We start from the raw sequence: 12,125 nt of genomic DNA on the forward strand, positions 1-12,125 counted from the left end.
TGGTGAAAAAAAACGGGGTTTGTCAAACAGAGCACATGGTGTAGTCCAAACGATATCTGGGGATTCTGGGTAGTGTAGTGTCTTCTGCCATCCTTTACTCAGAAAAAATATTTGTTTCTCCGAATCGAAGGGGAAAAATACAAAAGCATTGCACACAATTTAAACCAATCAATGTTGTGTAATTAACAAGGATAATCTGGTGTTCTTTAGTCGATGAGTAGTGCAGATATCACTGTAAAATCAATCGACAGTAAGAGGAATACTTACTTCCGGGTGTACAATTCTCCGTTATCCAATGGGAATGGACGCTCACATTACCTTTAAGGGCAGCCGACACTAACGAATGCCGTGCTTCCATGAGCGTCAAATCCCGACGCAGATGGGAATACATTGCAATCAGTTGAAAGCTATTTACGTCCCTTTATGACGCTGAAGGAGCCTAGGCGCTTCAGAATTGGACGCCACGGACACTGACCAAACGTCGCTCCTGGACGCTTAGGGAGTGAGAGTGTGTTGACAAGAGAGGTCGCAAGACTGCAAGAGGCGACGGGAGGAAAAGGCAATGCAGGTAGAAGTTGTTGAATCACAAATGATAAAGTCTTGAGTGTGAGTGTTAAACATTTAACCTCTCTTTGTCAAATATATTTCAGGATGAAGAGGTTGTGAGGTTCCACAAAAGAAGCAGGCCATCATTTGAGATGGGGTCATGAGTGACCGCTGCTGGGGGGGAGCTGTTACAATCAGCTGCATTAGGTTCACTAATGCCTCAAAATGTATTAGTTGTCACGATCTTTCTGTGTTTTATTTTGTCCTGTCTTGATCTGTCTTTGGTTTCCTGTTTTAGTTTTGAAAAGTGTTCACCCCCCCCCCCCCCCCCATCTTGAAAGTCCTGAATTCAAAGTGTTTCTTAAGTAAAAGAATAGAAGTATTATCAGCTAAATGTACTCAAAGTATCAAAAGTAGTACAGTATAGAGTTGCTCTGTTCCCTGTATTACATTACCATTGATATTATCCTGTCAATAACAAATACATGGAAGAGCATGTTCATTTGTCAATACGATGGCACTTTTTTAAATATATTTTTTAAAATACTGGTTGGTATCTATATATTAGGAAATACAGTACTATATGATTTCATATATATGTTTTTTATCTGTAAAAAGTGAGTAAATATACAATATTGCCTCTGAAATGTAGTGATTATATTGAAATTAAAAAGGTATACGTTAAAAAACAAATGAAGGCCCTTTCTTGAAGTCATAATTGATGCAATTAACATGCAAATAGACATTAAAATATGCTTTGAAGTCTGTTAATGTGTTTAATTTGACTTTAAACTGTTATGTGTTATATGTTGATATGATAAAAACATTTAAACTCAAATGTAACACAAACCTTAAGGTATCATTATAGGCCTATTACCAGTATCATTATATATATATTAATAATATAAGATATAATCTGTTACTTTTGTGACTGGGTAAGTACATAACGCGGGAGTCGGGACCTCACGTGCCTCAAAGGTTGAGCCCCCGTCCACGTTGAACTGAGCTCCCGCCCACGTTGAGACGTTGAGGCATTCGTACTGCATTGAGGGGTAGGCTACTACGCATGTGTCAGGTCTATCCGGATATGTTCAGCGCAGCCTGCTCAGGGTTTACTTTAAAACGAGACTCCAAGAACTATCACTTTCGGCTTTTTCTATTAAAGGACCAATGTTGGTATTTCATGTGAACAGTTACATTACAACACCGTCTCAGGTTTTTGAGGGTGGTTTTATCTGGCAGTGAAAGGAAGAGGCAGAGTTTCTTCAAGAGTTTCTCTCAACTTTAAATCCCGGTCTTTAAGCCATGGCGTGCGAAGTAAACGGTATGTCGGGTAAGTTTCTCATTTCTAATGTACAGCTCGAGTCCAAATGAAGTTGCAGAAGTTAAGAATTGTTATTATTTTGCCTAATATTTTTATATGGCCCGCGGCTTTCAAAACACAGTACTCGTGGTTTAGGCAGGGTATGGTCATTTGAAAGTAACTAAAGCTGTTTTACTCTCCACAGATGCGAGGATAGGAGAAGCCCTGATCAAAGAGTAAGTTCCTTCACTCATAATAATCATTATAATAAGTTGTATTAGAAAAGGCCTTTAAAATATATTCCAAGGCATTTTACATAATAAAACATGCATTAGCAAGAAACAGTAACATTAAATAACCGCTCTTATAAATAGATTTCATTCAACCACAGTTAAAGACTTTTAATTATTCAGTTTACAATAATGGTCAACCAAAACAAATAAAATCAAAACATTTACCAATAAATAGGGCTGATTGGTTGATGAATCATTATGCTAGTTCTGATTTAATAGATATATTTTAAAATACAAATGTAAAAGGGTCTATTTCCTGCCACCTGTAAAGACATTTTCTACGATCACGCCCGAATGAGCATGCTAACCAATAATGAGAACCGGTTTTAGCTCTTTTTGTCTACCAGACTACCATTTTTATATATTTATTGTTGTGCTCATATATATATATATATATAAAATCTTTGGGACGATGGGGAAACAGCATTTCAGTCTCTCTGGTTGTACAACACTCAGAGATATTGATAATTGACTTTGACTAGTTGCCCTGACCTGTAACTAGTTACTTCCTCAGCCCAGTATCTAAAGCACAGCAGAAAACACTGTTGAAAACATCACATGTTTGTTAATTTTGTAACTTTCACTTCCCTTATTTTATTCAACTCTGCATGTCACCTTTTTTAATGAACAATATAGCATTTTCTACCTTAAATCAGTCGTTTAATTCCTTATCCAAAGCCAGTTTTAGTTTCAGTGCACGTTAACAGATAACGCACTTACAGTAAATCACACTTCTTTGAACTTTGTGATCATGACAGGAGATACGAAATGGAATTGGTGTTGCACCGTAAACCTGGCAGGATGCACGTTATGAGCATCCTGGTTTATCGTGATCTATTCTTGCAACACACAGTCAGCTGTTAGAAACACACCTCACACTCTGCATCACCCTCTTAGACTGTTTTAAAATGTATATTTCGACATTTACATGGACTCATGGCGGACGACAGTACCTCGATGTTTACCCCCCATGTCATTACCTGGCAGCACGATACTTACATCACCAGCAGCGGCCAAACCCTCTCTTAGACTCATCAGCATTATATCTTATTCATATGAATACGCCACTGGTATACATTGTAATAAACTATTACATATTGTAGTCAATGTGCACATTTTTACTCTCACTTCTCATGTTAATATGCATATCTTTATTTTATGATCTGTTCATTTTAATTTCTTACTTTAACTTCTTGTGTTTATATACATATGTATACTTTAAAAATAATTCTGATTCTCACTTCAGCTTTACTAATAAAGGCAGAAGTAGAAAACATTTTATTTTATAGTTTTTTGTATTTTATATATTTATATGTCTATTAATGAGAAATGTTACATATATTATTAAGAAAAAGGGCAAATATAATTTATAATAATAATATAATAACAATACATTTCATGTATATAGCACACTTTAAAAACAATGTCATCTCAAGGTGAGAATGACAGAAAATGGTCATAAAATGGTGAGAATTGTTGTCATAGCCTTAAAACTGACACAGGGTACAATAAAGTAAAAGGAGCCACATGTGTGCTTAGCTTTATTCGTTTGTTTCAAAGAAACACATACATGAATTCAACACAGACCAGACTGCCTTTTTTCCAGATACCGAGTTAAAACGGGGAAACCAACGTACTTGGGGGCGGGGACTGAGTGGAAACGGGACGCCATCTCAAACCACTGAGTTATCCGGCGGCCCCCCAGTGAGATTTTTAACGTCCTGTTCTCTTCCAGGGTCATAGAGGAGGAGCTGAAGGACATGCCCCCAGAGGAGGTCCCGCCCCTCACTCCGCTCGCTGCCAGAGTAGAGAGTGAGCAGGAGCAGAGGCTGGTGACTCAGCTGGCCAAAATGGTGTGCATCATCGGGGACCGGGTCGCAGGCGACCAGGAGCTCCGAGAGTGAGTCTCAGGGCAGAACACTGACGGCGTCCATGGAGCTGGGTTTGATATGAATTGGTGCAGGGATGATGTATCTCTTCACGCCGGCTCGGAACTTAGAACTGTCAGGTCAACAAAAAGCAATGGGATTTCTGCTTTGGTTTTTGGAATATGGCAATACAATTTAATATATGGCACAAGTTTATGATACTTGGATAGATAAGATAGATAAATATATACTTTATTCATCCAAAGCTGGTATATTGCTTTGTCACAGCAGCTTTTTGATGGTCAATCTACAAAAATGTCCAAATAAAAATATACATATTCTCAGTAAAAAGGCATATATTCAGAGGAGTATTACGCATTATAAAATATACAGAATAAATTAAAATACTATACCAATCTACTAAATATATAAAACATATACAAATATTGTACTATATACATTAAAGAATTGTCAGAGGTGTGGTGTTATTGTTTGAGGAAAGAATGACTTCCTGTGTCCGTCCTTGTGAGCTGGAGCAGACTGTTCACACGTCTTGTCCAGCAGGATCGTCTCCACATATGAACACCACACGATGCAACCAGCAGAAGTCAAAAGCTAACAGTAGGCATTAAGACGCTCTTCAAGTCCCCATCACTAAGCTAGAGGTGGCTAATGTTGTTGATGACGTATACTAGTCTCATTTAGTCCCTTCTAACAAAGAACACGTTCAAAAAATCAGGAAGTGCTAAAATGCTAACTAGTTTCCGAGTGTAGGACTCACCTGTATAACCCCTCCTCTCTTGTGTCTGTTGCAGTGTGATAGATGGGATCGCTGTTTCCTCCGGCTCTAAGCGAGACAACTTTAAGATGGTGGCCGACAAAGTGTTTGAGCATGGGATCACCTGGGAGAGGATCGCTGTGCTCTTCTACGTCGCCGGCAAGCTGGCTGTGAAGGTGGGTGAGCCTGGTAGTGCCGCACATCAGAGCTAATAAATGGTCTTCAGAGCACGGATGTATGATGCACCACATCTACCAAAGAAAAGCCCTTTACGTGTTCCTCGTACGTGTAAACCGATTTGATCACCTCTTGAGTGATTTGTTATCAGAGTAGCTTTCAGTACCAAAGCTTACGACCAGAGTATTTTAGGTTCTCACTTTCTATGCACTGAAGGATCTTTCTACGGGACACCCTGTGTTTCGAGGGAACAGGTATTAGCTTAGCTTGAAGTGACTATCCCCCCAAAAGCTGGCTCTGCTGTACTATTTAGCCTTTTAACTACCTTTCTCTCAAATAAGTGAAATTGTGTTGACTCTGTACTTTTACAAATATATTATTTGTATTTTTGTATATGTTTAATAGGATGAGGATAGTTATTCTTGATCAATAGAGTTCTGTAGGGCAGTGGTTCTCAACTGGTCAGGCCTCGGGACCCTGCACTTTTTCCTTTGTCAATAGATCGCGACCCAACATTTTGAACCACTCAAATCTATTCAACAAAAAATGGTGCTGTAATATATATATATATATATATATATATATACGCTTTTCAGCATACATTATTAATGAAAGTGAAGTACAGTGCATATATCCCTTATATCCCTCCACAGATCTAAAGTATGCTTTTAAAGAAGGTTTAATGAGATGATGGAATCAAAGCTGAACTGTATAACATAAAAAGGCCCACGTGCTGAAAACCCAACCCCAGCAGGGGGTCTGGGGGGATTCTCTAACATATAAACTACGCATTCTGGTACACTCTGAGAAGAAATAAATACATCTATTACTACCCGACCGACATATTAATAATATGTTCTGCCATTGTTTGTTTGTCACTTAGTTCTGACAGCTTGCTGCTCCTCACAGAGAGAAGAGCAAAGAGGAGATGGTCTGTGTGACTTACTTTAAATGGTGGGTAAGGGTAGATAGCCCCCATTGTTCTGTGACCTGTCAGTCATCAGACCGGGGGTCATATTTCATTATGTGTTCATGTATCTGAAGTTGTACCCATGGATGTATAAAGAGTAGTTCTACCGCAAAGTTATTCTCCGTGGGGACTTCAGGTAACAATCTTGATTCTGATTGGCCAGAAGACTCGAAGAAACATCAGCAAAGATGTTTTATTGAGAAGATGATCACTATGTGACAGAAGTTTTCAAAACCGTTTATGGTCTCTGGTACTTCCTGTCCAACGCCTCCTGCATGCACAGCGTTAGAACATCTGGCCTTCAAAATAAAAGTTTGACTTTTTTCCAAAAAAGAAACAAAAGAAAAACAACTTTTTCAAAAAAGGTTTTTCTTCACTCGCACATCTGCGACCCACTCGAAACGGGTTCGCGACCCACCAGTTGAGAACCACTGCTGTAGGGATCACATAGTTGTATTAGAAGGTTCTCTGGCTCCCTCTGCAAAATAAATTGAGGTAAACAAGCATTTATGATATTTACAATTCTTTTTCAGCAAAAATGATGTTCTAAAATAAAAACAAATGTTGTGAATGTTGCGTAAATGTAATCTCTAGCAATACAAAGCTTATGCTAGACTATTAACAAACTACATCACACTCCCATGACTTGACATCACTAAGCTAAAGGTGGCTAATGTTAGGTTTGATGATGATAAAAACATCACACATTCTTTTGTTCAGCAGTCTCAATTAGCTACTTGTTGTTAACCACCATTCTTTAGAGACATACAAGCTTCTAAATGTATGAGTGGAATATTTACTGACAAATCTATGTCGCAGAACAACACATTTGACTTGCGATAACCACAGACCCCTAACCGAAAACCCATTGGCTTCCACACGAGGGAACTGGAAGTGCAAACATCTAGAATTATGTCAAAGTTTCATTTAGAGACTTTGCAAGTTTCTTTGTGATGGTAGCATTAGGTTTAGATTAGCATGATATTAGCTAGCATGCTAAGCTAACCATCGATGGTTATCAATGATCCAGCAATGTCATTGAAATAAACCACAGTCTGGCAGCCGCTAAACCTTGTGTATGGACATTATGTGTGTGTGTGTGTGTATGTGTGTGTGTGTGTGTGTGTGTGTGTGTGTGTGTGTGTGTGTGTGTGTGTGTGTGTGTGTGTGTGTGTGTGTGTGTGTGTGTGTGTGTGTGTGTGTGTGTGTGTGTGTGTGTGTGTGTGTGTGTGTGTGTGTGTGTGTGTGTGTGTGTGTGTGTGTGCATCAGATGGTGGAGGCTCATCTCCCCGAGTCAGTGATGGAGATCCTGAGATGGACTGTGGATTTCTTCAAAAAGCATCTACTAGCCTGGATTCGGGATCAAGGAGGATGGGTATGTCGGAACTTAATTTCTTCCTTATTTCTTTTAACTTGTTGAGGGTTTTCCCTTTCCTGTAGTGTGTTATAGGGTTGAGTGCATGTAAATGGTCTGCAAAGAGGACAATCCCTGTGTTCCCTCCAGAGGAAGTTTCTCTCCCACATACTCCCCCCCTGCCTGAAACGCCTCCATTGGACTCCCTTGATTACTTACATCACTATGTAACACTCGCAGTTCTATTGGCTATTGCTCCAACACATTATAAGTGATAGGCTAAGGGGCGGGACATCACTAAGCGGTTAACCAATCACAACAGAGCCGGCCAGATAACCAATCAGAGCAGACTGGGCTCTGGTTTCAGACAGAGGGTGAAAAGAGGTGCTGCAGCACAGGCAGTATGAGAAGCATAAAGAGCTTTTTGAATGGAGACATGTCCCAGTAGAGACACTGCAGACTGATATGAAGCTGAACATGAGCAGAATAGGAACACTTTAATAAATAATAAATTCACTTGTATAATGTAAGTATATTTTACCAATGTTTATATAGTTTGTTTTAAAAATAAGTTGGTCTATAACTGTGTATAACTTATTCTGTATTTTATATTATGTTATCTAAAATAGTCTCTTGATATATAAAATAAATGTTTAACCCTGTGTATGTATATAATTATTCTTATAAACCAATTTTCCAATTTGGAATCAGATTTTGAAAGTCAGTTAGTTGATACATTTTCCAAAGATCTTTTCTAAATAGTTCTCCCGAGTCGTTACGATGGACCACAGTGTTGAACCTGTCTCTCACAGATCTACAGCTTCCCTGAGCTGGCCCAGTTGTCCGTGCAGAGCGTGTCCATGATGAGCGCGCACAGCTACGGCCTCGTCCTCATCTTCGTCGCCGGCCTGGCTATAGGAAGCATCATCACCTGGAGACTAAGCAGAAACTGAGGCGCGCACACACACACACACACACACTTTGCGACATCTTCACTGCAAGACCGTTTGAGTGTGTGTGAACGGGGTAGCAAGAGGTAGGTCACGATAGCGCGATGCAGTGATAAGTCCTAAACCCACAAATCCAAATTGAGCACTTTCGGGTTCCCTCGTCTGTTAGTCAACGTCTCTGTAATTCATGTTTGGTTAGATGCCTTAAATGGGGCGAAGCCTGCGAGCTAGTTCAGGCAGTCAACTCGAGCACTTATGCTGCATTCATACATAACGCCCCTTGCCACTCTACAACCAACCAATCAGAGTTCTCCTAATACGCCGCTCTATTTAACCTGCCAGATCTCTCTCCATGCTTTGCTTGCTGCTGCTCGCTGCCCCACCACCACCCCAGCTTCCACCTGTAGGCTCGGGTTAGTTATTTACTCATCACTCACGGTGCTATGTATATCTGTGGAGTGACGAGGCCCGAGCCTAGACGCCAAACTCAACTATATGCTGCTTCTAATAAACATGTTAAAGAAACACGTGAGTTGTCTGACTGAACTAAGATCTGTGATTAACACAAGCTGAAGAGATGTTTTGTTCTACGACCTAAAATACACAAGTAACTATATGGTGAATGTCTGAAGCGGTTACATTTCTTGAAAATGGTAGTTGCTATCGAGTGGCTAAATGAGCTGCTAAAGGCAGAACATTGCCGCCTTTCGCTTAGCGTTGGTGACGTGAAGTCCTGCGACAGTGTAGTTCTTTTATAGCATTACATTAGCTTTTTTAATTCTGTCGATTGCGTTTGCGCTTCAAGAATCATAAAATGGTTTTGATGTGGAGATTATCCAGCTGATTAAAACGAAATGTTGTGTTTTCCAGTGTTCTTATTTTTTGCAATATTCAGAAATTGAGCCATTACGATGCTTACTTCAAGGTCGGCCTGCAGCAATACGTCATCACTGCATCACTCGATATTGACACAAAAGTAATTCTGTGCTTTTGCCAAACAGATCAGAGCGGTTGTCATATCATGTCCTGATCGCATGCTGCCATGAGATGGCATCCACACAGGCTACCTTCTCTAATGTTCATCCATGCAAACTTGAAAGAATGAGTATCAGAATGTCAACCTCACCCTGAAGCTTTATCCCAGACCAAATAACACATCCTACTCAGGTATCTCATGTTTAGATGTGTCTTTTTTTCCTAATATACAGAAGGCTTCCATCTTCTTGTAGAGATATGGATCTTTAGTTCGGCTGAGCGACAGCAGTTTATTCAGTAATAAACATTTCATTATCTTAAGGGGGCATTTCCATTCACGTATACAACACTGTGCCTCAGGTAGAAACTGTATTCAATGTTAATGATAACCTGGATTATTAAATAATATAATAATAATTCACAAATAAAATATCAGTAAAAGATGTAAATAATTACTCTGTTCGCTAGAGAAAGCAGTAAAGGCTATTTTTGACATATTGATTTAATGTTTAACGCAAATAATCTTAGTCCTTGAAAAATGGTTCCCTTCAATAAGTAAACCATGATGTAACAAAAAAATCCTATTTATACCTTCTGTATTCCACTGGTTTACTGTTATGGTGATTTTACAGTTTATTTGCACAATAAAAAACCTCAAGTTAAAAGACTTTAACACGGGCAGATACAGGTTCCTTCTGTCATTGGAGAATCTTAAGAAAAATTGTGTGCATGTGAACTTTTACATTTAACAAGTGTGAATTGCACTTGTTGCCTTTGTATGGGAGCTGTGGTGGTACCTTTTACTTTTGGTACGTTTGATTGTTATACTTTTGTACTTTTACTTGATTCCAAGACTTTGACTTGTAACAGAGTATTCCACAAGTACAAGATCGGAGTACTTCTCCCACCTCTGTATTGGAGATTACAAATAAAATCATGGACTTCAAAGATTCTAAATTCTTTGTCTAGCACACTTATTTGTATTGGTTCTAGTTTTATTTAATGCAATTATTATTATTATTATAATCAGGTGCAGGGTTTCCATCTCATGTTTGTCCACCAGAGAGCGCTGCCATGTTAACGTTACTGTAAGATGTCCTGTCACAGTCATAGACTTTAAATATACTAAGGTCACAATCCACAAAAAAACAAACTAAAAGGCATCTTTTTTGAAAAACGTGTTAATATTTGTTTTTTTATATTATTTGTTAACAACCAATTTGTAACCTTAACTCTTTAGCAGGGGCGGATCAAGACAAATATTCATGGGGGGGCAAGAGGGTGGCAGGAGATTTTGAGGGGTGGCATCCCCTGACAGAAGTATATGCTGATTTAAATCGCCATCATATCAATCAATTAGGGGTGTAACGGTACACGTACCCGTACTGAAATTATTCGGTACGGGCCCTTCGGTTCGGTACACGTGTGTACCGAACGAATATAGCGTTAAACGTACAAAATTGAGAACATGAACAAAGTTCTGGAAGTAATCTCAGGTATATATCATAGAGCGACCAAGTCATTTCATTGGACGAGAGGCATACTATGAGAGCTGGTCACAGGGATGCGTTCAAATGTAGTCAGTAATTTGAGGAACTGTCGAAATGGCGAATGCAGATAAAGTTGAGCTGAAAATCCTCCAGCATCATTGAAGTCTCCGGTTTGGGAACATTTTGGTTTCGCAGTTACGTACAAGGATGACGGACAAAGACAGGTGGACCGAACCAAAGCTGTTTGTCGGCATTGTTCAACTAACATTGGTTACGCGGCTGGCAATACATCACACACTCATTTGAAAAGGCATCACCCGAATGTGAATATCACCGGTACCAAAAGAAAAAAGACTGAAGTGCAAACCCAACTCCCACTAGCATGTAAGCCTCCACCACTCGCAGAAAGTTCAGACCAAACACCAAATATCCTTATGTTGCCATGTTAGCAAAGCGCTACCTGGCTGTATCTGCTGCCACTGTCCCTAGAGAGGGTGTTCTCCACAGCAGGAGACATTGTTAGTGCCAGCAGATCTGCCATTTCAGCAAGCAATGTGGACAAGTTCATCTTTCTTTAAACAACATGAAAATACAATGACAAGCAAGTCCTAATGTCAAGCTGGCTGCTTAGGTAGTACAGTTCAAATACAGATTATTTCAGTTCATCGAAATGCTGCACCTTAATGTTTATTTTATTACATTTTGTATTTATTTGAATACATTAGTCACAGTTTAATAATAATTAAAAAAAAAATGTTAATGTTTTGTGATAATTTTTTCTGCTGTACCGAAAACGTACCGAACCGACCCGTGACCTAAAAACGAGGTACGTACCGAACCGAAATGTTTGTGAACCGTTACACCCCTACAATCAATGTTAACTTGGAAAGCCACAATATTAATATTTTAACTCAATCACATAGGTGATATTATTGTGGCACATCAGTAAAGCCTTACATATAAGGTGGCAGACGTAATTTAATGAATTTTAACTGAACAATAACTGAATGAGTTTGTCTCACTCTTAGACCAGCAGGGGAACCAAATCTATGCAGACTGCTGCAATAAGTACATTAATTAACTGTCTCATCGATGTTTGTCTGAATGAATATGATACTATTAACAATCATATTATTCCTATCAGCTGTCAATCACTGTTAATAATAATAATAATAATAATAATAGATTTAATTTGTTAGCGTTTTTACAGGTGCTCAAAGACGCTTTACAGATATAGTGAAGAACTGTTATGATTCACATATTCATTTATTATTGAATAAACTATATTTTTTGGAGGAGTTAATGATGAATGTTCATCAAGATGCTTGCTCACCCTCCTTCAAATTTGAAAAACAAGTAATGATATCATTATTGATATACAGTTACAACCTTGACTTTACATCAGAAAGAACAAACATTAA

At 38.9% G+C, this 12,125-nt stretch overlaps 1 protein-coding gene across 3 annotated transcripts; it reads left to right on the forward strand.

Annotated features, from left to right (window-relative positions):
• The first annotated feature begins 1,609 nt into the window (after positions 1-1,609).
• Positions 1,610-10,171, forward strand: LOC117451765 (apoptosis regulator BAX-like). Of its 3 annotated transcripts, XM_071203924.1 has the most exons (7): positions 1,610-1,879; positions 2,055-2,085; positions 3,878-4,042; positions 4,826-4,964; positions 7,206-7,310; positions 8,102-8,243; positions 9,241-10,171. In XM_071203924.1, the coding sequence occupies exons 1-6, from the start codon at positions 1,852-1,854 to the stop codon at positions 8,240-8,242; spliced, it is 609 nt and encodes a 202-aa protein (XP_071060025.1). In that variant the 5' UTR covers positions 1,610-1,851; the 3' UTR covers position 8,243; positions 9,241-10,171. The 3 variants fall into 3 exon arrangements, with proteins under 3 accessions (XP_071060025.1, XP_033946039.1, XP_033946040.1); XM_034090148.2 differs by lacking the exon at positions 9,241-10,171 and having other exon boundaries at positions 8,102-8,764; XM_034090149.2 differs by lacking the exon at positions 9,241-10,171 and having other exon boundaries at positions 1,610-1,870; positions 8,102-8,764.
• The last annotated feature ends 1,954 nt before the right edge of the window (positions 10,172-12,125 follow it).

Source organism: Pseudochaenichthys georgianus, chromosome 8, assembly GCF_902827115.2.
Source record: "Pseudochaenichthys georgianus chromosome 8, fPseGeo1.2, whole genome shotgun sequence".
Taxonomy (NCBI): Eukaryota; Metazoa; Chordata; class Actinopteri; order Perciformes; family Channichthyidae; genus Pseudochaenichthys; species Pseudochaenichthys georgianus.